The sequence below is a fragment of the Salarias fasciatus genome, chromosome 12, assembly GCF_902148845.1.
Source record: "Salarias fasciatus chromosome 12, fSalaFa1.1, whole genome shotgun sequence".
Classification (NCBI taxonomy): Eukaryota; Metazoa; Chordata; class Actinopteri; order Blenniiformes; family Blenniidae; genus Salarias; species Salarias fasciatus.
The window spans coordinates 14,767,775-14,795,712 of record NC_043756.1 but is presented as its reverse complement, the minus strand read 5'-3'; the positions used below and the strand labels follow the sequence as shown (position 1 = coordinate 14,795,712).

The 27,938-nt window shown below is 43.3% G+C and overlaps 1 protein-coding gene across 2 annotated transcripts; it reads right to left on the bottom strand.

Annotated features, from left to right (window-relative positions):
• Window positions 1-454: 454 nt before the first annotated feature.
• On the bottom strand, window positions 455-27,938 carry vps13a (vacuolar protein sorting 13 homolog A). Of its 2 annotated transcripts, XM_030105183.1 has the most exons (76): window positions 27,787-27,938; window positions 27,016-27,059; window positions 26,887-26,929; window positions 26,716-26,811; window positions 26,265-26,366; window positions 25,491-25,600; window positions 25,242-25,301; window positions 25,079-25,138; window positions 24,765-24,845; window positions 24,476-24,533; window positions 23,750-23,877; window positions 23,505-23,611; window positions 23,228-23,399; window positions 22,703-22,765; window positions 22,144-22,276; window positions 21,925-22,019; window positions 21,662-21,804; window positions 21,221-21,422; window positions 20,999-21,113; window positions 19,829-19,965; window positions 19,537-19,669; window positions 19,154-19,271; window positions 18,767-18,905; window positions 18,488-18,599; window positions 18,214-18,389; window positions 17,908-18,064; window positions 17,736-17,815; window positions 17,582-17,641; window positions 17,254-17,452; window positions 16,981-17,097; window positions 16,804-16,907; window positions 16,531-16,698; window positions 16,122-16,429; window positions 15,886-16,033; window positions 15,559-15,730; window positions 15,215-15,339; window positions 14,923-15,092; window positions 14,491-14,747; window positions 14,213-14,397; window positions 13,939-14,082; window positions 13,626-13,835; window positions 13,363-13,506; window positions 13,107-13,208; window positions 12,871-13,023; window positions 12,516-12,774; window positions 12,221-12,381; window positions 11,995-12,098; window positions 11,598-11,910; window positions 11,274-11,410; window positions 10,813-11,107; window positions 10,562-10,666; window positions 10,293-10,439; window positions 9,840-9,971; window positions 9,564-9,697; window positions 8,984-9,052; window positions 7,794-7,926; window positions 7,392-7,449; window positions 7,002-7,173; window positions 6,752-6,908; window positions 6,403-6,549; window positions 6,196-6,277; window positions 6,032-6,101; window positions 5,732-5,846; window positions 5,514-5,627; window positions 5,226-5,371; window positions 5,062-5,143; window positions 4,800-4,913; window positions 4,344-4,419; window positions 3,975-4,138; window positions 3,790-3,835; window positions 3,576-3,699; window positions 3,334-3,448; window positions 1,842-1,927; window positions 1,432-1,555; window positions 1,226-1,300; window positions 455-1,087 (listed from the first exon to the last, which is right to left on the bottom strand). In XM_030105183.1, exons 1-76 carry the CDS (start codon window positions 27,884-27,886, stop codon window positions 1,037-1,039), a joined length of 9,837 nt encoding a protein of 3,278 aa, XP_029961043.1. In that variant the 5' UTR covers window positions 27,887-27,938; the 3' UTR covers window positions 455-1,036. The 2 variants fall into 2 exon arrangements, with proteins under 2 accessions (XP_029961043.1, XP_029961044.1); XM_030105184.1 differs by lacking the exon at window positions 8,984-9,052.

The following is a 27,938-nucleotide window of genomic DNA, read 5'->3' as shown; positions in this document are numbered from 1 at the left end:
CAGCGCTCATCTAACCCCGACTCTCAATGGCAACGGAAAATTCAAGTTATATTAAGGTATAATGCCGCCCCAAATTAAACTTTAAAATATACATCTGAGTCAACAGCAGCTAGCTGATAATAATTAGCATTCCTCTCTTTTAAATATACTTCGCTCTGCAAAATTCAACATGTTGGCACCGCATACGTTGGTATAAAAACATAAAAATTACAATCTGCAACGCCGCAACACAGACAGACCAGAGGATGTCTATATACACACAGACGGGATATTACTTGAGAACATATATGCAGATAGATTGTTACGCGTCAGTAAAGTACAAAAATAGCATGCATCCCCAAATCGCACATCGAACAGTCCGTATTTTTGAAGACATTTATAAAAAATAAAGAAGAAACAAAAGAAATGAGGCTTTAAGGACACACATTTTGAATGTGAATTAAGAAGCCAGCAATTTTTTTTTTTTTTTTCCCTTTTGTGTAACCCAGTAAAATAATTGAAATGTGCTACAACAGTTGTTAATTTGGCCTCGGTGGTATTCAAGTTGTTTTTTTTTTTTTTTTTTTTTTTCTAATGATTAGCCGTTTCTAACCCTCAAAGAGAGTGTAATTAAAGACACAGAGCATGTTTCAGAGAACATCTTATGGCAAACTGACAGAAAAGTGGCACGAGCCAGCATCTCGGGATTTAAGCAGAATATTCCAAGATGTGATCATACTATAATAATAGTGTCTCTAAAAAAAAAAAAATACTACTGATGTGCAAAAGGAAGAGTGCAATGTCAGAGTGATGCATTCTGTCGCTGTGGTGAATGCGAGTGTGTGGAGCACTTGTGTTCACATGCACACTTTGAGGCCCAGACACACACCCGGCTGTCAGCGTGAAGTTTGTGCACTGCGCACGGAGGAAAAAAAAAAACCAAACTAAACTGGCATGCAGTAAAGAACAAAGGCACTGACACACGCACACGTGTACGCACACACAGAGCTCCGTCTGTGTGACGGTGTGTTGAGCATGTTTGCGTCTCCTTGACGAGTTAGTATTTGGGTAAACTCTCTCTTGCATCCTCCAGTTTGGTGAGAACCCACTGAGAAAACAAACACAAACCAAAGTTAGAGTAAGTTTTTTTTTTTTTGACGAAATTCGCTTTATGAGTTCAGTACAGACATCATTTCAGGGGCACAAGAGTTTCATTCGACAGCGCGTCACTGTGTCTTCAGCTCACCTTGGCAATCTCAGGAGTCTTGAAGTTGATGATCTTCCCAAACTCTTTGGCGTGGAAGACAGATTTCACTCTTTCCTGCAGCACACAGGACAGGATTTAGTAAGTATAACAACAATAATACTCAAAAAGAAGAACAAGTTTTAGTAAAAGTAGAAGAAGCAGAGGAAGGAGTGTTCTTTTGAAGATGTAAGAATCAGGGTGCGTGCCTTGGCCTCAATGCGAAGGCGGCGGTCCTCTACAATCATCGGCTCCTTGGTGAACTCTTCGAACAGATACTGCCACTCGCAGGTCAGCTGGCCAAACGTTCCTTTGGTCACAAAAAATATCCCCCTGGTGAAGAAAGAAAACAAAAGATCTCGTGGATGGAGGCATTCGCAGCGTTTGGAGTGAGGGAAAATCCTGGAGATGTACAGGAAGGACTTTCCTAAAAAGGCAACCTGTTCATTGCCCTACAAAGCGGCTGTTTTTCATGTTTGTACACAGGTGTGCAGGAATACACGAACAGAAGCCAGTATCTCCTCAGTTCTTCTGTGTGAATTTGATACAGTAAAAAGACTCACGGCACAATCTCTGAGGATGAGAAAGCAGCCTCCGCTGGTGCGAAAGAAACACTCACCTCTTGGTGATCATGAGGAAGTCCGACTCGTTGACTTTAGCGTGAGCAAAGTATCTGTACTTGGCAAAACGACCGTTCTCGATTTTCTGAAAGAGTCAAGAGAGTAAAAACAACACTTGAGGAAAAAAACATGAAAAGAAATCACGTCTGATGTGAACTAAAACCTGAGTAATGACACCTTTGGCTTAAAGAATCAGTTAGAAATGAGTTGAAACACTGTTTTTGTCATTAAACGGCAAATGAACGACGTGAAGTCAACTTTCCTGTCACCCAGTGGAAAATATGTGGAGGCGTGACGAAGGGAGATGGTTGAAGCAAAGACACAGAAATGTAAATGTTCACAGGGGAAGCTTTTATTGGGAAAGAAATGACAGAGACACTGAAAGAATAATGGATGAAACAAACACAATGAAGAAGATAAACAGAAGGAAAAAAGTTCTCCGTGCAGAGGAACAAAAAAAGGAAGATGGAAAAACACAAATAATACGAGGTACATGACAAAGGATAAAGACTCAAAGAAACAATCAAGTGAATCAGAAACAAAAAAAAGTCAAACACATTCAATACATTTCATAAAGTATTCAAAATTCTGTGTTTTGATCCATTAAAATCTACCAAAATTGGTCTAAAATACAAACTATTGACAAGCTACACTGCAGACACCACAACTAGCTGATTTTACTCATCGACCTTATCCTCATCGCCTCGGCTGTAAGGCAATGGCCTCTGTGGACATGACAAAGAGAGGAGAGCGCCGGTCAGAGCAGAGAAGCACAGCGCTTTCAGCATGAAGGTACGACGGAGAGGAGGAGATAAACGCTCTCTTCTTCTGAGCGGTTTGAACAGACTGACGGTTCACACAGGGAGCGCTTTCATTTACCTGATCTTCACTTCAGCTGCAAACCGCAAGTCTGACCTGAAGCCGCATGACAGGAAACTTCGAAGATGAAGATTATGTTTGAAATTCTAATGATTCTGACATAAGAAACCCGACTACAAATTCATGCTGCTCTTCTGTATGTATATAATTCAAGGTTTAAGGTTTTAAAGGTCATTTACTGTCAATAGCTGAACCCGTCAGACTTCAGGGGTTCATATGACAGGTGAGAAGCGGGTTACAGGTCCTGACTTGTTTGTTAACGAGTCATTCAAAGGCTTTAAAATGCTGCATCTGACACGGTTTGGACGGCAGCGAGGATGACGGGCTGGGGGAGGGGCAGGCGGATCCAGAGCGCCAGAGAGACGACGGCTGGAGCAAAACCAGCGAAGCAGCGGATTTGTGTGAAGAATATATCGAAGAGATTATTTATGAACCCATATGAAACAAGGAAATGTATTTTCTAAAATAACAATCATGCAGTTATGAAAGCTGAATGTTTTTCAAAATAAGAGCGTTTGACAGGTGCTGTGAAGTAAAATAGTCAGACTGAAGCTTGTGTTCCTCTCAGGTGTGACTGTGGAGCTCAAAGTGCTGCAGAGGATTCAGTCATACCTGAAGCATCTGGCTGCCGAGGCCTTCCCTCTGTTTGTACGGCCGGATGACGCCGTCCTCGTGGATGAAGCGAGGAGGACGGAGAGACTCGACATCCTGCGACGTCTCAGCAGCTCTAAAAAAACAGATAAAAAACACACCGAGACAATTTAAAACTCACAATGTTCCTGCCTGCTTGGAAACACAAATCGAGACTACTTAGTTTTTAATCACCAGTTTGGGTAAATTGCAAAAATTGTTACCGCTTGATCCCCTGGAAGGTGCTGCTGGCCATGTCGATGATGCCCCCCGTAGGTCTGGCGACTGCACCAACCAGACCTTTACCAACGCCTTTAAAGAAGCCCGCAGCCCCCTCCTTCTGCGCCCCTGGGAAACAACACAGCATCACTGGACGTGGCAAAGGCGTCTTTAATGACCTCGTTTCATTGCATTAACACGTCACCATCTTCAAAATACCTTTAATAGGTTTGGTAACAATTCCTGTGATCCCGCTGACAAATCCCTGAAAAGAACAACACAAGGAGAGAGAACATGAATGAGAAAATTCAGTAATACTCTAAAAGACTGTATCAAGTGCTTCATGGTGATAGATGTCTTCTTTTTTGTAGTATTAATGAACAATATAAAGGTTGTGTGCGTACAGACACCAGTCCTTTCCCCCCTCTGGTCAGTCCTTCTCTCAGACCACTGGGCTGTTTGTTCATGGCTTCTCGTCGTTTCTGCTGGTAGTCTTCATCCATCGTGATCGCAGCGACGCCTTTCGCCATGGCGCCCGTGATCCTGGAGGCTGCGCCTGCGATGCCGCCTGCATGGCGGCAAAATGCAAACCAGATTAATGCTGAAATTTAACAGGTAAATATAAACATACAAACTTTAATGCTTGCACGTCAGACTGTGGAAAATTAACTTATGTCTCATTACAGCACATAGTTGGAAGTGAACATTTAAACAATTGTCTAATCAGTCATCAAATGTTTCTGACATCAGAGGAAACCAGGACATGTCCTCACCTACAGCTCCTCCGACCAGAGCCTTCACCCCAAGAGCCATTCCCTCAACAAACTCCTCAGGACCCTGGATCGCTCCCTGGAAACACACACAGCACAAGTTCAACTCATTTACTCCACACACACACATGCTACGTAAATAAAATATCTAGTGAAGACAATTATTGACTCACTGGAAAAACTGAAGGGAATAAATCTTATGTGATCAAGCACTTTTTTCATTGCACAGTCGTGTGAAGGTGTTTGGATTTCTGAGCACTGATTGGGCAAAGCATTAAATCATGGGTATAACAGGGACAATACTGTGAACCTGATGTTGACATATTTTCTTCTTCCATTTTTGGAATATCTAGGATATTGTACATAGCTGTACAGGATAACTCTCTTTTATACCCTATATGTAACAACTGTTCTGTTCCGAAGATTTCCTTAGTGACCTGTCTGACTGTCTATTCCTACCTGATAGGGCTCATAGAAGAAAGCTCCCACTCCTTCTGACAATCCTCTGATGAGGCCGAAGGGGTTTCCAAGCACATCCAGGCCCAGCACCAGAACGTACATCTGTTTGATGGCCTGAAATGCAGAAGAAGTAAAATTTCACTTCATCTTTAGGTTGTTAATATTTTTCCATACTTGAAATATGGATATATATAAAAAAAAAACAAATCACATAAAAAAATACAGAATAATTAGTATCAGTCAGTGTACATGGGTGCGTTACCTGCTTAGAATAATGTCTGATGACCGTCCACTGTAACTGCTGAGTGGTACAAAACTGGAAGGTCAACTCAAAGAAGGCCAGCCTGGAAGAAAGGAAGAGATGAGCGAACCAGGATTCAATCTGACACGTGTGTGTGTTTTCTCTCTCGTGTTGGAGAGTCATACCTGAACACAACATCCTGCACGTCGGTGAGCGTCGCTCCGATACTCTTCAGCAGCAGGTTGAGCGACTGGACAGGGATGAGCTCCGAATCTCGCTTCTCCTTCAAGCCGTCCTCTCCTCCGGAGCTCAGAGAGAAACTCAGGTGCAGCTGAAAACAAACGAGAACAGTTTTACCGTATCAAAGATTAGAGGCAGCACTGTAAATTCTGTTTTTAATAACTGAAGAAGAAAAGCAATGAGAGACAACGTGGTGTTTTATCTTTGCTCATAGCTGTTATAGATTCACACACCTTGATGGGGGAGATGTGGAAGTACTCGTAGAGGCTGATGGGAGACGTGTCAGCAGCTGAGACGTGATCCAGTTCTGTCTTTATATACTCAATGTCCTTCTCAAACAGCTCCACCTACAGCAAGAAGAGGAGCACAAAAATATACAAAACCATAATAAATCCTGACCTTAGTGGAATATTAAGATACATCCATTTTACAAGTGCAAGTAGTTTCAGACCTCCTGCTCCGAAGTCATGGTGATGGCGTTCTCTGAACTGAACAGGTCCAGGATGGCATAAAGGAAACCCAGATCCAGCTTCAGATCCATCTCCTGAATCAGTACCTTAAAATATCTGAAATCCACAAAAAATGTCAGTCAAGCAGGGAAAACCCTCAAAAAACGATGTCTGGCCATGTGGTTGAAGATACTAAGAAGAGGAGAAACAGGGAAGCTTTAGAGAGACAGGCATCAAAAAAGACTCATGAAAAGTGGAAAAAACAGACGCAAGAGAGGAGATTCAAGAGAAATGCTCTTTACTTGATGCGAGAGATGTCCGAGTGCCCTGCTGCTCTGGTGATGATGCTGATGTCGGTGAGCGGCTTGGGTTCTGTGGAAAGAATGAAGGAACATTATCACCGATTAGAGAGAAACAAACGGTGTAAATTCAGCACAATATAGTGAAAGCAAGTGGAGTCAAAGACCTGAGTCCATGGTGATAGACTTTGGCAGCTTCACAGGGTAAAAAACATAAGGGAAGATCGCCCCCGGCAGCTGGTTCTGGATCTACATGGGCGAAGTCATGAGCAGAAACAAAAACGTTTGAAAGAAGTACTGTGTCTGATAAACAGCAGATTAATGAAAGACTGGTCAGGATGTATTCCTCGCTCCTGAAAGCTGTCTGCGTTCACCTGTATTCGGTTGATTTGAACCCGGTAGGCTCTCTGCCGAGGAGAGACGCTGTACTCCACCTTCACTCCGGGGAGGAAGTGCCTCCGGAGAGGAGCCTCGGTGGGCTGCAGCATCCGCATGTCCATGCCGTTGGGAGTGAAGGACACCTGGGACGCAATTACACACAGCAAACAGTCCCACAGCTCATTTTCTGCCATTATTGTCATTTACCCACTAGAGGTGCAACGTAATTAAATCAGTTTAATAAGTGAGTGGAATCCCTATGAGACTAACAGGAAACTGATGCCAATGGTACTAGTTTTTCATGTCACATAAAATCACTTGAACACGCAGCAGTTGGAGGCCAACCTGGAAACCGGATTCCAGTTCGACGATGCCGTTGTCCACGGGTCCAGACTCCAGGTAATCTTTGAAGCTGCTCTCCAGCATGTCCGTCTCTTTAGTGGTCAGAGGCTTCCACCGACCCTTCTTCTTCTTCAGCTTCGCCTCCCACACGACATCCGAGCTAAAACCAGAGGAAAAAATAAATCCAATGTGTTAGATTGAAAAAAAAAAACGATAATCGAATCCTTTTCTACTGAAAACACCACCAGCGCACCTTGTGATACCGATGAAGGAGACCTCCTGCCCACTGCTGTTGTTGACCAGAGACACGCCGACGTTCTGCAGCGACAGGATGATCTCCTGCTCCGCCAGCTGCACCCGCTCGTTCTCACAGAGCACCCTGTAGATCCGCTGATCCTCAGTGAAGAGCACGACACGCTGGAGACCTACAAACCGACGGCAAACAACAAAATGCTTATCATTCAGAGCTTCAAAGTTTAATTCACCAGTGATCAGAGCTCATGTGGAAAAAATTAGCAATGTGAAGATCCATGATTTCTGTACTGACAGTGAAATATGAAACTGGTCAGATCAAGTTAATATCATTTAAAATGACAAATATTAGCATAATGAAAGCAGTGTGGTAAAGATATTTATGCGTCACCTTCGTAAAAGGAAATCACGAATAGTTTTCCCTTGTTGTCAATGTTCTCAAGCAGATCCTGAGAATATAAGAAAAGATAAAGACAACATATTAGTGAACATTAAAGAAAACATTTAGGGTGTCCAACCACCTGTTTAAACCGTCAGATGTGGAAAAAATTCCCCGAAGGACTCATAATGAATGTAAAATAAAGAGAAATTTAAACAAAGTGGACCAGCTGTTGTTAGTTGGATATCTAAATCAGTGTTGAACTATATTGGAAAAAGATTAAATTTGCTGCTTTAAAATACTTCATAAATGTACTGATGTGTGTGGGAGGCGATAAACACTGCTTTCGGTTAAACGGTCAGACTGACAGATGTTAAAATAGAACTTGTAAGCAGTGTCTCTCGGGTGGAGTACCTCCTCACTCTTCAGCTTCCCGCTGTAAGAGCCGCAGCTCCAGCACAGCTCCCGGGACCCGGTGGGCTCGGTCCAGGTGTAGTGCACCGCTTTTCCAGGATCCAGGTTCTCCTGCTCCGTCACCTTCTGAGAGCTGCACAGACCCCCACCCAGACAACAAAGCACTGAATATAGCGGCGACGTGACCTATAAGACCAACACGGTTCACTGGTTTTAGATGACAGTAAGCAAAACATGAAAGATGAGGGAACAGTGTGAAAGTAAGACGGAGGACGATGTAAAGGAGCCGCTCCACCAAAAGTTAACCGTCATGCCGACAATTCGAAGGACCTGTCTCTCAAACAGTTCCCGTCTAAACAGAGAAATATGACAGCACAACAGCCAAGCACCAAAAGGTCCCAAAAGCACCTCTCCTGGAAAAACAAGGTCGACATAAGCGAAGTCACACTGTCACTTCTCTCCGGTACAAATTAAACGAAGCAGACATAAGGAGATGGAACACGGAGACAAGTGGAGAAGCCACAATCTACGGATGGAGGTAAAAGAATAATGGAGAAAACTAGTCGACGCAACAGGAAGAAGCAGCAGGTGCGATTCCTTTGGCAGAATCCCATCTAGTCAGCAGCGCTCAAAGCTCGAACTTCTACAAGTGAAGACGGTCAGGCTGGAGCAGAGGTCAAAAGAACACAGAGTAAAAATGACTTTAGATGTCTAACCTGCTCCATGAGTGAACATCTGTTTCAGATTGGGGATAAAGTCCTTAATCAATAAATAATTCGAAGTCCACATCATATTAAAACACTTGACACACACCTGCTGTGGTGTAAATTGGCGGAGGAGCAGATCACACACAAAGCTGAAGCAGTTTATTTCTACAAATCTTTACCTGCCCTCTGCATCTGATCACACTCGACACTCAGTTCACGAGAAAGTCTGATTGCAAGGCTTTGCAAGTGCATTTCCCATGTGTGGAAAGTGATTAATTTCACATTTTTCCACACTCTGCATTTTACAGAATAAAGTAATAATATGTCAGCATGTGTGAACTGACTAAAGCAGGAATAAACAACGTTATGTAGCACTTCAGATCTATGTTGATCCCATCGTCTTTTATTCCCGGGACTTTCTCTTCTTGAGTTCAGAGTGAGTCAGAACAGTTTCCCCCTTTCTCCTTTTTCTTTTTAGTCTACCTGTCCTCCTCCACTGAGAAGGAGAGGTCGAGCAGCTCGTCAGGAACCCACGTGCTTCCTGTCCGGACGCTGCATGACCCACAACACACAAAACATAAATGGCTATCAGCAAAAGCAAACACTGGGATGTATTCATAACCAAACCCTTTGAGGACGCTGCAACAGGAGGAGAACAGGGTTATTATCCAAAAAAAAAAAAAAAAAAAAACATCTGGAAATGCAAATGTGAATGGTGTTCATGGGGAACAAAAAGAATCCAATTATGCTGGTTCAAATGAGTGATATGCAAAGCAAAGAGGACACAGGAAACAATCAGGGCAAATCAATAAATGAACAATTATCTTATTTGTTATCTTAATGCAGCACAAGAAAAATACTACCCCAAATTATTGAAGCAATGAAACATGTTACGGTTGAAAGAATATAAAGAATATCAACAAAATGAAAACAACACAGCATTTCATTTCAATTTTCATCTAAATTTGTGTAATTTGAGGCCATTTTCTCTCACTGGCAAAGAGCGATTTAGTGGCGATATGAAGCTTGGAGGTTTTTTTAAACTCCTCCCCTGCTGTCTCACCTCTGGTGGAACAGAAGCGTCTGGTCTTTGGTGTGGTTGATGATGAGGAAGGGGGCGGCACCATCGTGGTACTCGGAGAACCGGATCGTGGCCGAGTGCTCAGACAGGTTCACGTCGACAATGATCCCCCCCACCTGCACAAAACCACAACGAATCGTCTCAGTGCTGCAACGTGGCTGGATTTAAGAAATGATTTGGTCATCTTCTTTGACCACAAAAACATTCCAATGCTGAAAACAGACGTCGAAGTCAAAGGAGTGTGATCACGGTACTCACAGACTTGTCCAGATGCAGCAGCAGACAGTTTTCTGGCCGTGTGAAGTCAATTATCAGAGGAGGCGACAAACAGCCTTCCACTTTGATTTTTAGCCTCTTGGTGTCGTTTTCAGGCCAGAAGGGAATCGCTGACTAAATGGAGAGAAAAAAAAAACCCCAAAGACTTCATGTGACAAAGTTTGTGAACCCTGCTCACCTTTTTATTGATTCGACTGAAGTGCAAGTTTCAGTCTCCAGTAACTGATTTCACCTATTTCAAAAAGTTAAATCCATAAACTCTTTCATTCTTCAAAATATTATGTTTGCACTTGAAATGTAATGATACCAGGAGTCAAATCTGCCTGCCGAAATGGAAATTATAACCAGCATTAAAGCCATCTACTGTTTATTAACTGGAGAAAATGACAAAAAGAGGAAAAGCAGAATGGGAGCAGCAGCTGGTCTGGTTCTGACCTGCTGTGGCTGTGCTTCGGTCCAGTTTTCCTGCCCCTCCTCACAGATGAAGACAGTGTGCTTTGTTGTGTTGACCAGCGTGTAGAAAGGCACAAAGCTCACGATTCGGGTCAAACTGAAACTGCTCGCATCGATCTTCACGCCAACCTGCAAACCACGACGGATGGAGAAACACTTTCACTTCACATGTCTAAAAGCTCACGGTCACACACTTTGTGCATCCGTTACACCTGATTCTTTGAGGGTGATCATTTGAGTTGGGATCTCACCAAATAATCTTTATAGCGGCCTTTGCATTTTACGTCTCCATGGCTGCCGACGGTATCCAGGGAAAAGTCGTCTGAGAGTTCGCTCTCCGAGATCATGAGACGGACCTGAGGGAAGAAAATGGGAATGGCAATAAAGGAACAATTACAAAGTCAGAAAGAAGCAACAGAAAATCTTTAATAAACGAATATTTATTTGAATGAAAACTATATTCATGCACTGTTGGAAGAATTCAAATACTTATTTTGCTCACTTTATTGTTGCGCAGGAAGTAGCGAGGCTTGAAGGAGAAGAGCAGCGGCATGTCGTAGTCCAGCGGGTGTTTGCGGTGGATGTCGTCGGCCTTGTACTGCAGCAGGCGGCCCGTCTTATTCACCATCCAGTACGGGGAGTGGACGGCGATCACCATCTGCCCCGGGTCGTTCTTGACGTGCACCGCTATGTCCAGCTCGGGCCTCTTACTCTCCTCCCCCTCGCCGTCGTCTTCGTCATCCACTCGCAGAGACTGAAACACGATGAAGGTGATCTCTTCCTGGTCGCTATGGAGACTGAATACAACAAACAGGAAGAGCGAGAGGTTTCTTCAGAAAGTAGAATATATGTGGCATATAATCATCCAAAAAACACAAAGTGACCCGCCACACTCTCAATATATAAGACACTCATACAGAAAGTGGAGGGAAAGTCGTGACTGTGAAGGAGAGTCCGTCAGACCTGTATTCAGCAGACCAGTCCTGAGCCAAGTAGTTGAGAAGGCGAAGGTCGAGACTTGACTGGTCGATGACGGCAGTCTGGAGCTGAGCGGAGTGGCCGGGGTCCAGAGTGGCTTCAGGAACACACACTCCAGAGTCCTGTTGACGATCAGGTAGAAGGGGAAGCAGTGAAACTGGGGTGAACTTGGGCGAGAATTTTTCAAACATTGAAATAAACATGAAGAAAATGTAAGACACTGCTTTATTTTACCTTTTCAAATTAAGAGACATTAAACACACATTTGAAGGTGACGTGACGAATCGGCTCCCACCAGGCTCGGCCTACCTTCAGAGTGTAGGTGATGGGGTAAGGCAGCAGATTGCGTAGCAGTATAGACGGCCACAGGTGAAGCACAAACGGCACGTCAAAGTTCTCCCCGACGCCTCCCGTGTGTTTGAACGTCACCGCGTCCTTCACCGGCACCATGTTGACCGTCATCACGCCGCCCAGAGGTCCGGCGCGGCGGCAGGTCTGCTGGAGGCGAGTCTCGGGCTGCTGGTTGACGAGGTCCTCGTAACTGAAGCCCTCCGAGCACTCGAACTGCTCGCACTGGCCCTCGGCGGCGTCTTCCGCCACCGGCTGAAGGCTCAGCTCCGACCTGAGAGGAGCGGAAGCAGATCGCAGGAGGTGAGATCAAACGCAGTGGATCAAGAAGTGAAAAGGTTGTGTGTCTGAATGTCACCTGTATGAGTCCAGAGGCACGCAGAACTCCTCAGTGGGAAGAGCTGTTCCCAGACACGTAGTTCCTTCAAAGACTTTGAATGGTATGGAGAAATGATTGATGATCTGTGTGAAAAAAAGACGAAAGAAAAAAAAAAAAACTACATAACTGTGTCAAATGTAGAATTATTTTTCCTAATTTACACCAAACTGAAAATATGTAAACATGCAGGTCGTCAGTGATGCACCTGGAATGGCGACCGGATCTTGATGTATTTGCTGCCCTCGACGGAGTAAATCTGACAGACCAGGAAGCGAGTCACCCCCGAGTCTTTGTGCATCACGCTGTACATCCCTCTGCCCACCTTGATCAGGGGGATCACACTCGTGGAGGTGTGTCCCACTGGAGCTGGAAGTGGTAGAGGTGGTTACTTGTGGTGTAACTATAAAACACACTGTACAGCTCTGCATTCAATAAGTTTGTTTTCCTGCTTTATTGTAACTGTGGAGGAATAACAGTCCTTGGTGTAAAGTGTCACCTACTTGGCTGTATGTAGTAATCTTTTCCACTCAAGGAAATCATAGCTGAGAACTGGTCAGACTCCGCTGTGGCCGAGTAATCCATCCCAAGGGTTTCCCCGTCCTGCAGCTCCACTGTGTAATTGGTGCTCTGCTGCCCGATGGGACAAAACATCTCACTGTGGCGGACAGACACCGGGAGGCCCAGGCGATTCTTCAAGATAAATGGAGCTTCGTCCTTTTGAAAACACTCTGCTGTCTGCTTGGCCGCTTCTGCAAACGCCTGCAGAGAAAGAAGACGACGCGCATCATAAAACAAGGTCTTTTCCACCTTGACAGCTGTTTTCTCTGAAACTGATCACAGTGCTCTTTTTCTTACCGTGCCCAGGTTGCTCAGCATGGCCAGTCCACATTTGGAGAGAGTGATATTGAGCTGGTCTTCACTGCTGAAAACAATGACTGTCTTGTAGTCCGGGACATTGAAATCCACTTCATCTGACAGGCCCGAGTGTTTCATTTGCTTCTTCTTCATCTGGTTATAGCACATTGCAGCGTTAGACACAGGTTCACATCCCGTCCATTTCCATCAGCACCGTATACGGGAAGTTCAGGTACCTTCAGCTCCAGTCTCCATGGTCGGAAACTATCTCTCGTCTCATCTTCCAAAGGCTCCAGCAGTGGCTCCCACACTCCCATAACTTCATTGAAATAGTGAACCTACATATATGAACAACCAAACAAAATAAATCCCAAAATCTTGACGCACTGCTGTCCTTTAAAAGCAGATCTACATTACAACTATTTCAATTTGAAGAATAAAACCACAATACTAGATTCAAACTATTTATACAGATGGATGGTTGATTCTCACCTCTAGGTTGAGCTCGCTGTTTAAATTGATGAGTGTGGACCAGTTTTTTACATCTCCGTGGAAGGAGGACTTCGCCAGAAGCATCGGGACAGTGTGATGTCCGACTCCAGCCTCCAGAGTCAGACAGATCGATCTGATGGTCACCTGCAACAACAAAGCACCAATCAAATTCCACACACACAAAAAAAAAATCCTAACTGGCCATAAACAGTGGTCATTTCATGACATAATATCCCAATCAGAATAACAAGTCAACTGAATACCTGTAAGGACTCCCCCGATGGAATCAGAGGGACCACAGCCTTTGTATCTTCATCTCCCGCCTCTTCCAGGAACCAGAACTTGAACTCCTTCCAGCTGCGTTTCTCCCACAGGTCCACGGGGACGGGGCTGTCCAGCTCTTCGGGCGTCTCCGCCGTGGGCGTCAGCGCTGACTGGATGGTGATCACCGTATTGATGATGATCGGCGATACCTGAGCAGAGGGTCGGGCGGATCAGAAAGCAGCTACTGTCAGCCGGGGCTTGGAAAAGAAATGTAACATTAGGTAAACTGAAGAAACTTAAAAAAACAGGAACCTTCAGTGAGAGAGCATTGATTGAGACCTCCATCGTCTGAGGAGAGGTCGGAGACTGAGTGCTCTGATAGAACACTTGGCAAGGCTGCAGGACTGTGGTTACATTGTTTTTCCTCTTCTCCCTTAAGAAGGGACATGCCACCACCTGAACAGCAAACCAATCTTTATTAATATCATTCATAAACGTTGACACTGCTTGCATTCTCATGCATATTCATAGTTTCATCATAGTTTCTTAGTTGTTGCGAGTGTTCGGTGACAGTCAAGCCATAAACCTTGAGGTCTTTGATAATAGCAGTCATCTGGGATCCGTCGGCGCCATTTTTCATCACAAGTTCACAGTGTGTGGTCATCACAAGCGCCGGGGCGTCCGCACGCGTCAAATCGGCCACAAACACGATCTCCGGGTTTCGCACGACGACATTCATCTCCGTCTTTGACACTGTGGCTGGAGCGGCAGCTGAACGCAGCAGAGGGCGACACAGATTCAAATGTGATTCTGTTATATATACCAATTTGCTATTTCAATAAGAACCGATGGCGCTGGACTCACTGGACTCTTTCGATGCGATGGAGGAGTTGATGTTCTTCTTATCTCCAGAACCGCCGCTGTTCTTGGTAGGTGGCACCTGAGCAAAGCCATGCTGGGAGGCCTTCAGAAAGATATCTGCCACGGTGAGCAGGAACTCCATGCTGGCACACAGGTACACGTCCTGCACCAGGGTGTCTAAAGTAGTGCCGTCCTGGCCCTGGCGGTAGTTCACCTCCACCATCATGTTCTGTTCTGCGCCGGGACGCATCGCCATCATCCTGAGAGAGGAGAAAGAAGAGCTCTGAGTGAAAACATTGCGAGAATTTTGATTTACTTGGAACTTAACAGTAGAGAAGCTGCAGAAACAGCATCAAGAACATGACGCCTGCAGGACTATGAGTTACTGGGTAGTACAGACGACTTATCTGATAAATACAGACATGCGTCTTGTACCTTGGGGTGACCATTTTGATTCTTGGCCTCTTGTCGTCCAGAAGGCATGCAGAGAGTCGGACCGAGGCTTTCATGGAGCCGTTGGAGAACATGTGGATGGAGGTGGAGATGGTGCCCAGAGTAAACTCTGCCAGCTTCAACTGCTCATCATGGGGGTCCAACGGCTGAATCTATGAAACAGCATACAATACGCAGGGTTTTGTTCGTCACACGTTCATTTATGAAAGAAGGAGAAGGCTAACCGGGAGCAGTCGTCACTGTCACTCATATGTGCGGGACGCTTCTTCATTACCTCGTTCTCATGCGGAGTGTACAGAACCAGCGTCAGGGAGTCAAACTTGAAGTCTAATTTGAGGGTTGTCTTCAGCTTGCTGTTTTTCTGGGTCTCCACAACAGCAGCGGTCACGACTGTGTTGCCTACAATGAATCATATCGGTTTTCATTCAGAAGCACTACATGTTCCCACTTAAAAAGACACTTTAAGATTTCCATAAGATGTTGATTATGGGTTATTTCAGGAGCTCATTTGATTTTCTGCGACAGTAAAATTGAGATGTCTACATTTCTAATTTACTGGTTTCATTTTTTTAGAGCTACATCACACATACGACCACAACTGTTAGAACAGCTGCTTACTGCTGGACGGTCCGGTGGCCCCAGAGCTCGGCGAGTCTTTGTGGGAAGCAGAGTCAGAGGACTGATCAGTGGAGGGAAGCTCGGCTGGAGGTGGGACAGCGTCGGACTTCTCCGAGAGGTTTTCACTCAGTGTCCTCAGAACCACCGTCATGTCATCCTGACAGAGGATCAGCTGTTGGGAGCAGAAACAGAAGAAAATGGAAACTATATGTGAAAAACAGTGCTTGATTTTGTGTTTTACTGTTTTCAGTGATGAAGAACCAAAGAAATGTACTAAAAATTGTACCTTTAACCTTTCTCCCTCTGCAATCACACATCACTACTTACCGCCATGGGCTTCAGATGAGCTGTGATCTCTATATCAGGGATGCTGTGGTACCAGTTGGATGAAAGATTTCTCTGGATTTTCAAGTCCAGGCTGACTGGCTTCAACAGCTGCGTTTCTCCTTGAAAACCTTCATTTACATAAGTTGTTCTGGAAAGGACAAGAACACATATTTACTCATTAAAAATATACACAGATGAGTAAAAAACGAATTATTTGCTGCCGGCTGATCTCTAACCTGTACATCTTCAGATCAGTCAGTATCACAGACATGATATCCACCACAGGCGGGATCGTTGCGTCACTTTTAAAGGGCTGCTTGACAAAGTGGTTCTTCACTGACAAACGACCGAGGTCAGCCACAATGACGTTTGAGGACGAGGAGGACTGGGGGAGGAAGATGACGGGCGCATTGAAGTGGACATTCAGGGCAATCCGAGTGCTCCGCTCTGCCAGCTCCTTCACACCCGAGGCTGCTTTTTCTGCAGCCTGGACCGTCACCTCGGCCAGCGCCTCTTTAGCTTCCTGAAAGTTATTGATGAATGCCTGCAAGTAGCAAAGCATCACAGAATGTATTGTATTGTAATGTATTGTATAACCATTTCTATGTCAGAGGAGAACTACCTGTGTCCCGTCATGACTCTTACCAGTATGGAGGAGACAAACTTATTGAGGAAGATGACCTGAATGCATCCCACCGTCAGGGTGACAGCAGTGTCAACTTTAGACATGTCCAGGTAGGCGTCTCCTTCTGTTGCGTCTGTATAGTTCACCATGCGGAAATCAAACACTTCCTTATCCGCAATGGACACAGCCTGAGAAATAAACCAGGGATACAGATAGAACAGAGTTAAGGAGGAAAACAGGTGGAGGGGTTTGGAAAGAATACGTAGTTGGCAGTTAGTAAAGGAAGCGTGTACCTTCTTATAAAAGGCATCTTTATTGCAGTCCAGGATCACAATGTTCTTCAAGTTGGCCAGAACCTCCATCTCTTTCTTCCTCATCAAGACCTCAGCGACCAGTCCTGGAAGAGTGTGGAAGACAAGCAATGAGTCCGTAAATGCTGAATTCAATAGGTAATCCAATCCCTTTCATACCTTCAATACTGATCTCGGATATCCTGGCTTTCTGTCCTCGGATGTAAACCTTCAGGCAGCGCAGATCAGCTCTGATATGCAGGTTAACAACATCTGCGAACTTCGAAGTTTTGGAAGCTGTGAGATAAAAAAGAAAGAAATAAAAGCCAATGAACCCTTCGACTCCTCTCCTGTCAGAGCTGACAGGATTTGACATAAATACATCCAACACAGCCATGATGCTGCTCTGGATATGCCAACATTCAAACAAGACATTCTAAAATATACAATTACTTTTCTTCTTGGCTACAGTGGTTTCCTCTTTCTTCTCGCCCTCCTTTTCTCCATCGGCCTCGTCCTCCTCGGGGATGGTCGGGAGCTCGTCCTGCCCTCCTTCCTTCTTGGTCGATGGTGGAAGGAGGTTGTTCAGAAAGTTCATGGCATTCAGAAGAGCCTCCGTATGGAGATGAACGTCCAGGGAGGAAAAGGTCACCTGATGAAGCAACATTTTGAAAATCACATGAGAACTGAAAAATATGGAACCATGGAATTAAGCATTATGCTTAATATTGTACTTCAAGTTATGACTGAAGATTTGACAGACTAGAAATATTTAATTTACCTTGATGAGCTGCTCTGTATTGTTATGCAGAGACTTGAACTCAGGACCTTTCTTGTCAGCCTAGAAAAGGCAAAAGTTCATTTATCATCATGTTCAACACATTTAATAGAATCTAACTGATGTATGTCTTCTGAAACAAAAATATCACAAGTACCTTGATGTACTCCAGGGTGAGCAGATCAACTTCTGTGTTGTCTAGAGTGGTAATCAGCTGAACTTGTTTATCTTCTGAATCTACACAAAGGAGCAAAAAGAAAACAAGAAGATCTTCCAGATGAACTGAAGTAAAAGTGAGATGACCCTGATGCTCTTCAGTATCTACTGACCCATGTATTCTGGACACTTGAGGCAAATCTCTCGCAGGTAAGTGTTGGACGTCATGTCAAACGTGCGCAGCTTCAGCTCAGTGCCCAGACCCTCGATGTCCAGGTGGAGCACTGTGACCTCCTGACCTCCAGACAGACGACACAACTCCACAGAAAACTGGAAGTAGAAGGACAAAGCTCTTCAGTATAGCGGTAAATGAAACGAGTTACAGAATTCTACAATACTAATGTGATAATAATATGAGCATTCGCCTTAGAAATTCAGAAAACAGAGAAATTAATAAAAATGCATTGAACTCTCTGTACCTCACTGATCTCAAACGTCAAGATGAGGTCTGTCATGTTCTTCTGAACGTCGTCCTTGATGAGACTTTTCCTCTTGCTTAAATCTGCATAGCGCAGCGGCATGGGGTTGTCTGGGAAGAACGGTTTATCTCCTATAGGAGAGCTGGGAGCATCGAAGAACAAGTCTTCTTCTGATCCTGAGAGAAAACATACAATGAGCCATTCATGATAGGAAATATCAAGCAAAATTGGGTAAAAATCGGCATTTATCTGAGAGGTACATCCTGTGTCTCACCCAGTGAAGTGATGCTGATGGTCTCGCACGACTCAAAAATGAGAGAGGAGCGCTGGTCAGCCAAGTTCAGAGGTCTTCTGGGAGTGAGCTGAGGAGTGAACGACTGCCTCGGCTTGGAGAAGATCAAGACAGAAAGCACAACAAAACAAGAAAAGTGAGCTTTTCTATTGATACAGTTCAGTGAATTCAACATTGTGTATGATCAACATCCCTGATCTAACCTTGTTAAAATACGGATACACTGCTCAGTCCTCCACAGTGCAGACTTGGTGTTCCTACCTTTGATCCCGACGTGGCACTGCGTGCAGCAGGTTTGCTCTCAGGCAGTGGGATGCTGTCAACCAGCTCCAGAACACTTCGAAGTTTATTATCAGAGATGCGGAGAGACAGAAGAGGGAGCTCTCCAGACATCTTGTACCTGAAACATACACACACAAACATCCCTCTGCTGTAGATCACAGTTAAGCCAAAGCAAAAAAAGTTTCTTTGGAATGTTTGCTGTGTTGTGATCTCTCTGTCAATATTTTCTATTGGTTTGGTTTATGCATAGCTAGATAAAAATCCTGCATTGTAAATTGTGAGGTACAAATTAAACTAGTTTATTGGCAACCAGACTATGTCACGATGACCAGATACTGTAAATGTATAAACGTGCACACCACTTACTTTGCCATGCGGGAGTCTTTGACGACCATCGCTCTGCTGAAAATCACTTTTAGATCCACTGGCTCTAGGATGTGAAGCGGTGATCTTTTCTGTTTCCGAGCCTTTTTCCAGTCGTCACCTTTCACAAAGAGATAATATTTCACATCTCTGTTGAGTCCACACACAAAACAATTTAATTAAATATGATGATTGTAACTAACAGCCATTGGGACGCAGAGACAATAAAAAGCACAACCTGAATAGGTTTATATTTATGAATTCTTCAAAAAGAATATTATACTGTGTATTAAAATAACTGCTACATTTAGAAACAGAAGCTTGAAACATGTTTTTTGTTTCTACAGAAGCATGACGTTTACAAAGTAACAAAGTAATTTGTGCACCTGGTTTGCTATAAATGAGCTGCAGGCTGCTGAGCTGTATGTCGAAGCTGTCGTACGCTCTGGACATGATGTCCTCGATGTTGCTGCTGCACACGGACAGCTGAGGCAGATTCTTCTTACTTTGACTGGACATCTAAAAAAAAAAAAAAAAAAAAAAAAAAAACCAACATGAAAGTTTTGTCGAAACATTTTAGAGTTCAGTTGCAACTGAAACAAAGCTCATGGAAAACAATTTAAATATACAATTTGGGTCAACATGTTAATCCAATTAGAATTTTTTCCATATTCTGACCTGAAAATGACCGAGATCCAGCAGCATGATGTTCTGGGAGCCATTGTAAAAGCCAGTTTGTGGAATGATGACATACGAGGCCATCAGGTTCACCTTCAGGTCCAGAACTTTCTGTGTTTCTATCACATACATTAAACCTGAAAGAAGAAAATGACAATGAATTACCAGGAATAAGGTAAAAACAAAATGAATTTTAAGTGATAAATAATATATTTTAATCTAAACAAGAACCACTCAATTTACCAAACAAAATGAAGGTTAAATTTAAAAAAATAAATAAAAGTTATTTCAAATAATTTTCAAGTGTTTCTCGCCCATTTTACAATGCATGCATTACATCTGTGGTGTAACAGTGTCGTGTCACGTCCTCTGCAGCAGAGCCGTGCCATTCCCCACTGCAAAACTTAAGATTTTTTTCATCAATACATATGATGTACTGATGTACAACTACTAGGCCTGCCAATGTGCAGATGGATGCAAGGAATTTTAGGTGCTGATGTCCAGACTGGTCATTCAGCGAACAGCGGATTCTCCATTTAAGTCTGCTACACGTATTAATAAATAATTAAAGAGCTCCCTGAGTCCAAAGCATTTCTTTTTGGATGAAGTGAAGACAACACTTAATGGTGTAATGCAGACTGTAGCGTTGACGATGTGGATCAAGGACCTGAAGCTGTGTTTTATTGGGAAAAGTGTGTTGCTAGTAGTCTTCCTCTACAACCTTGCATGTTGTCTGCAGCATGCAGAGGAAATACACTCGCTGCTGATCACCCGCGGGTCCGTCGTGGCTGCGGTGCCTCATGTGGCAGGTAAACCACATCCAATGAAAATACAGCCATTATTTATAATGGGACATATTTCTTGTGGCTACTGCTGTGTGACGTGACGCAGCTGCACAGCAACCGAAACGCATACAATGGGATTTACTTGCACATGACTAAGGTTACGCGAATCTCAGCATTTCTGCAAAAAAGTGCTAAACTTCTGATGACTCCATCCAAGACTGCTGAAGCTCAGACATGCTGTCTCTGTGCAAACACATTCAAATCAGACGACAAGCCAGAGAAAACGAGACATGTAAACATTTACCCATCAGCGACATGAGGTCAGGCATGAGGAGGCTGAACTCAAATCTGATAGTAAAAGTTTGTGGGCATTTGTGTGACTCGCCTGTGGCTGTGCGATCTCTGAATTGCTCGAGTTTCATCAGGGTCGCATTGGTGAGTTCATCCAGCTGCAGGTCATCGGGAGGCATGAAGAAAGCCGACATGCTGTTGACTGTTACCTGCACGTTCACACAGAGAGAATCCACCCTCACGTTTACACGTACATATCCACACCTCTCAAAGGTCTTTATGCTCTTATGCAGGTAGACACCGAGACAGAACTCACAGCATCATAGATGATTTCCAGAGGCTGAGACTCCACATGGAGTCGCTGGTTGGCACTCTCATCCAGTGGGTTGGTCTCAAACAGGAAGCAGAGCAGGGGGGTCCCGGCTCCGGTGGCAGCTTTCCTGGATGACAGGAGGGTGGGTGCAGGTCGGTTGTGGGCCAGGCCTGTGACCTCAAACAAAGTAAGCTGGGCTGTGAGTCTGAAAAACACACACACACACACACACAGATATTAATGGCAGGGCTTTCCCTTAACTAACTTAACTATGAATCAACCAAAACTAAAACTACAATCTCAATCCTCTTTTAATGGGGATCGCTCACAAATAAGGGTTATTTCTGTACTTCCAATCAAATGAAAAATCTCATTTTTATACAACAAAACGTACAGCACAATAAGGATTAAAGAAAAGATTAAAGAAGATCAAAGATGACAAACTTGATGGCTTGAGCTCCAGGTCTCTGTGTGAGTGTAGACATGAGCTCTCCCACGGTCAGCCTGATGATATCGTTTTTGTCCTTGTTGTCTTTGATGGATATAATTAACCTCTCCATGTGGAAGTTGACCTTCATGTCCTCAAACTAAAAAGAAACAGACAAAAATGATTCAAGCATATAACACAATGCAATACTTGTATTCTGGCCTCGACTTGCTCAGTGGTTTGATGGAAAGAGAACATGTGATATTAGAGGACGGCTCACATTCTTTGGCAGGTTGGGATTAACAGCAGTGTCACTGTATCCAATGGCAGTGTAAAGTTTGGCTTTCTCTGCTGGGGTTAAAAGCTCATCGAACCCTGAGTGAGAGGGAATAAACATAGTGAAAAAAAAATGTGAAGACTGGAAAACACTTTATTGTTGATACAAAACAATAAAAAAGAGTTTTGTCTGGTCCTGTTAGATTTGTTTTCTACCACCTACCTCCAGTCTTGACCTCTTTTGTTTCTGTTTCAGGATCTCCTCCCCAGTTCCACATCCAGCCCCACCATCCCTGTGACTCCTCTTCCTCCATCTTCACCCCTGGACGGTATATACGCAGGCCTGCTTTGCTTGCCTGGATAATAGTAATAATAATTTTAAAAATGGAATTCTCATGCAACATGAAAAGACGTGCTGAAGAAGTGTAACTGCAATCCACAGTATTGTAATCAAAGCAGTAATGTGTAATATGATACCATGTGAGATAAAGTACAGACATTAACTACTACATAAAAACCGTTATCCTTCCTTCCTTCCGTTATCTCTGGTGACATTTCTGTCATTCATCATCTTTCAAGTGTGAAATGCAGGCTTACAGTTTGTTCAACTCACTAATATAAAGGCATATTTTCCTCATTTCATGTTCATTATATTTAATGCTAATATAAACCACAGAGAGGAACCTATATCTTTAAATGTATAACAGCTTGACAAGAGCCAAACCTCAAAGAAAAAAAATAAGCATGCTGTGAAAATGTCCACTTTGAGAGAGAAAGCCAACCTCAACTTCAGCCTGCTGTCTGGCCAGCGTGATGTTAAAGATATCCAAGGTCTTCTCAGGCTCCTGGAAAGGAACAGGGCAAAGACGATTATATGACCACTTATTAGATTCTTCTTACAGTCTCCAGCAATGTCCATTAGTGACATGAGGGGAAACATAATCCTGCCAGAGCACAGAGAGGCAGAGCAGCATCTGAAATGCCAAATGACACTTGAAATTCAATTAACATTAAAATATCCCTGAAATATGAACACTTCAATCAGATCTTTCATACAAAGCAACACTGGATTTGTATGGAGGTAATTATCATTTCTGCATTTAACAACTCTCAAATTCTATTATCTTTGTATCTGATATGAACACAGTAGCCAGGAAGGCAGGTGTCAGCAATGACAGAGCTCCAGAAATAGGAGAAAATGAGTTTTCTTATCTGGAATTAAAATAAAACAAGAAATCATAAATCTAAATACATGACAAAGAAATAGAAACAAAGTGAGGCCTAAAAACACCACATTCTATCCCCACCTCGAGTTGCTTGAGCAGCTCCTCACTGGGTTTCTTGCTGGTGATCTTCGTCTTGTACAGCTCTCTGTAGCATTTCACCATCTGCCGATGGCAGCGGATGTGCCGCCACGACCACATGCGGAGCCGCGGCTTTACGTCCACCTCCAGAACGCTTGAGATCACGTACCTCCACCTGTAATCCACAAACACTCATGCGTGTAAACACCTTCACAGCTTGTATTTTACGGTCACGGCAAGAAAGGACAGTAAATTAGAAACAAACGAATGTTTTTCTGACCATATTCCAGCATTCTTGTGAACTTGGACCTCAGGTCTGTATTTCCTGTACGGTAGGTTACGGGACATCATATCCACTGAGCCCAGCAGTTCCAAGATGCTAATGTACTGTAAAGACAGGAGGGAAGCCACAAATTACACATAATAGTACAGTGAACGTCTCACATTGTCTCTTTCTTTGTGGACCTTTTCCCTCTCAGGAAAACAACAAACATTATCTCAGCCCAAGTCCAATCGATAACCGACCTGGCTTCTGTTGAGCTCAATGGCCACCTCACTGAGGTTGACCATCAGATCCACTTTGGGAGAGGAGAAGTCCACATCTGACCTCGGATTCATCCGCAATTTAGCGTCCGCAGAGATAGGACGAAAAACTGGAGCCCAGCAACAACAAAATAAAAGGTTAAAAAACTGTGAACTTGGGTGTAAAAAAGCCAGGAGACTCTGAAGGCTGCATTTCTGAAAAGTATGTTTGTTTTCTTTAAGAATTCAAAACCATACATAGTACACAAGATGTGATGAAAATCTGTCCAAATGTGTCAGCAGTGGTGATGCAAACTGTGATTCACACTCTCTCTTTCAGGCATCGCAGTGTTTTTTTGTTTTTTCTTAACAGAATGATGGACCTGTGATTTAGCACAACCAGATTTGTTTTCCTTTTATTCTGTTGTCTCTTTTTTGTCCTTTGCTTGTTTGTGTAAGAATGAGCCAATCAACACAGCTGAAGACACATGGCCAGTCTCTAAAATAAGTGAGCAGGGTGTGATTTGACTGTCATCTCCCAGCATGCTGAGTTGGACGGTTTAGTTTGATAATCTCAAAGATTTCCTGTGTTACAACATCTAAAGCGCTACAAGCCACTGAACCACAGACAAACGGACGATACTGTTGAATTTACTTTCTCTTTACAGGCTGGGCAGCGATCAATCATTAACTGGGTAACAGAAAAACTGACTGAAGGAAGAGACTCACTGAAATCATGGCAGACAGGAAACGAGGGGTTGATTTCCATGCTGCTCTGGAGACATTGCTATAAAAAGATGCAGTAAGATAACGTTTATTATCACATTGCATGAAAAACTACGGAAACGGCACATCTGAAAACGGTCTACCCATGAAGCCTGGCTACTAACAGACTGTGTTCTCTGTGATCACAAAATTAAAAGGCGAGTCTTCAGGTTTGATGATTAAATAAAACGTGGCTTAAAACAAACAGGTCAAAACAAAGGAAAATACAAATACCGATAAAGAAGTGACTCACCAAGGCATCATCTGAAGTATGATTGGAGAAAAGGACTGAGTTGACATTCCAGTAGGCAAACAAGCTGTCTAATTGCACCAACTGAGAGGAAGGAAAACGCGAAGCAATTACTGTCAAGCAGATTATCACGACGATAAAGAGCCTCAAGAATTTAAATGTAAAAAAAAAGGTTAAAAAAAACTGCTATTCAAAGCACATATGGTGAAACAATTGATACATCTAATGTTTTATAGAAACATTGCACTGCAAATTGTATACACATGTAGGCTACATAATTCAAGCACACACAGTAATTCAAAGTTTGAATTTCTGACCTTGAAGAAAAGTCTGGAATTTTCATCCAGAAGACTGGGATTCCAGTTCTCATCAGCTGTCTGTAACACCAAACAACCAATGAGGAACTCTGAGGAATTCCTCCACCTATTTCATACAATGTACATTTATATCATAAAACATCCAAATATTTTAATGCATCACCTGAAGACTGAGGTTTTTAAGAGACACGCCAAATGACAAAGGGCGGCTGGGATTTGTGACCTGCAGAAAAACAAAGGGGAGCAAAGTATTCGCTTCTGCATGATTCACTGAGAAGTTTGACAACGTAACCATTTCTTCATTTCTCTTATTTTAATCACTGAGTTCCAAGCACCATTAGGAAACCATTTGATCCAAGTTTAAATTTAAATCATGTTGTGCAGTCACTGAGAACTCAGACTGAATACTCACATCATCTTCATAGCGGACGTGGATGTTGGAGATCTTCACCTGCAGGTTTTTGATGACCTGGGTGACAAGTTTTTCAACAAAAGTGTCCTGTTTTTCCAGTTTGGGATTCTCTGTCAGAGACAAATATGAGATCAAAGAGGTTCCAAACATTAACCAACACCATTATTACTTGGAATTTGTGAAAATTATGCAAAACTGACCTATTAAATGATTATTTTAGCTAAAATGACAACTCAGACAATCCATCTGACTAATATGAAGTACTTTCTAAATCCCACCACAGAAATTTTTGTCTAAAAATGGACGTACAAAGAGCAGTTTTGTCATGGTTGCACGTGACTGCATCATTGTTAACAACTGTAAATAAGAGGAACTACTGTGTCACTGTAATCATTTGTTCTAACAGCACCAAAATCTAAAAATAACAACAAAGCACTATGTTCACACATTAAAAGAAACTGTCAGTGTCCTTGTCATGCAGTGCCAAACCAGAGGAAGCACTGTGTGAAATCTGCTGGCTGCACAGCAACTCACAACCTCGGAAACCAAATGGAGTCAAATCTCTGAACCTGCGCCTTGGTTGTCTCTATCCTTCACACACCCTCCGTAGTATCTGCTACTTCTCTTTTCTCTGCAAAAACCCAAAACTAACATTTATTGCTAATATCTGTCTTGTGGATCTGATCAGAATGTTCATGAAATTAGCTAAAATTTAATTATACACAAGAATCATGTTGAAACACAGTTTCCTTCACAAAAAAACAGAATTCTGACCTTGCTCAGCAGCCTTCAGTTTTGTCTCTTCTATCCGCTGCAGTTCTCTTTGGCGAGCCTCCTGTAGCTGCTTTTCCTCCTTTTCTGCATCATACTTTATACCTGGAAGCAATAAAAATGAGCAAAAATGTTATTTGTCTGCATTCCTCAGAAAACATAAAATCAAACTGGTCTCAGTTTGTGACATAGTTCTAAGGACAAACACTTTGGGATCATGAATAAGTGAGAGACTAATTTCCTTGGTCTGTGTGCTGCAAGTAAAAGTTCCCTTTACTTTTTACAACATGGAAAATAAAATTTACTACATCCCGTTAACTCTCAATGGCAAGCAAAAGGTTCATTTTTTTTATCCACTGTTTGCCTACTGAAAGGGTAAACAATCAATAGTACACACTATGATCATCAAGCAAGTACTTCAGTCCATTTCAATGGGCATAGATAGCAATCTTACTTGCTGTGGGGACGATAAGCAGAAAGACACCATCCAGTGTGGCCTCCACAGACTGGTTGTAGAGGTTCTTCCATGGTATCTTTAGCTCCAGACGCCCTGTTTAGTGGAAAATGTTTATTTGTACTAAACAGTCACAGCTGTGTCACATGAGTGTGGATGCCACAATCTTACCTATGTGACCAGCTCTGACTTTAAAGGGAATGTCCAGTTGACTCTGCAACAATGAAACAGCAATATTGCCACATGTCCACGATGCCATATATTCTAGATACCAAGCACAGAAGTGTGACTGCAACTTACCAAGGCATTTTCCTTTATTTCAAGATTCCGAAGAACTGCATCACCTGTAGTTATATAAAAACACATTTACGTACAGATGCATGTATAAATGTATTCTGATAATCCAATAAGTTAGAACTATTTTGAGGTGTGCCTCATAGATTACCAGCGTAATCTCAAGGGGAGGTTTTTGAACTTAGTCTATTGATTGAAGACAACAAGGGGGAAGCACAGAAACTATTTTTACAAGCATAATTCACAAAGAGCCATTGAGGACGTACAGGCCAAAGAAGTCTGGGTATCTCTGTATGTGTAAACAGATAATGTACATTTCATGAAGTATTGCATGTGTTACAAAAGCAGGGATTATCACAGATATGCGATTACTCCCAGGAACCGGGTTGGTACAGGTTCTCATTTGCTTGGATATCTGAGTGCAGACTTTTGGGCTGGGTGTGAAACACAGTGGCGAGTCCTGACCTGGCTCTGGGTGACAGGGTGTAACCTGCTGCTCGCTTCTCACCAACTCATGCTGAAACTGAACGGACTTACAGCAGCAAATACATCGACTCTAGATAATGGAAACCGTCAAGCATTGCAAACATGCATTTGTCTGCCTCAGCGCGAACGCTGGCTGCACTGTCTGATTCGCAACACAAAGCAAAACTGATTCAGGGAGAGAGAGAAATTGACACTAACAGCTGAGGGAGCTGGCTAACGACTGTTAGCATGTAGCCTGGCAGTTTGACGAGCGGGGAAGACAACTGAAAGGACGAACACAAGTTCTCTTACCTCCCCAGATCCCGAGCTTGAGCTGTGAGCTGTCAAGGTTGACAACATAGTCACCTAAAAATCGGTTTAAGACATCCACCACCAAGCTCTCGAAGACCATTTTGGCGTTTCTTTCATGTGACAGTGATCATGTTTACATCCTGAAGACTACT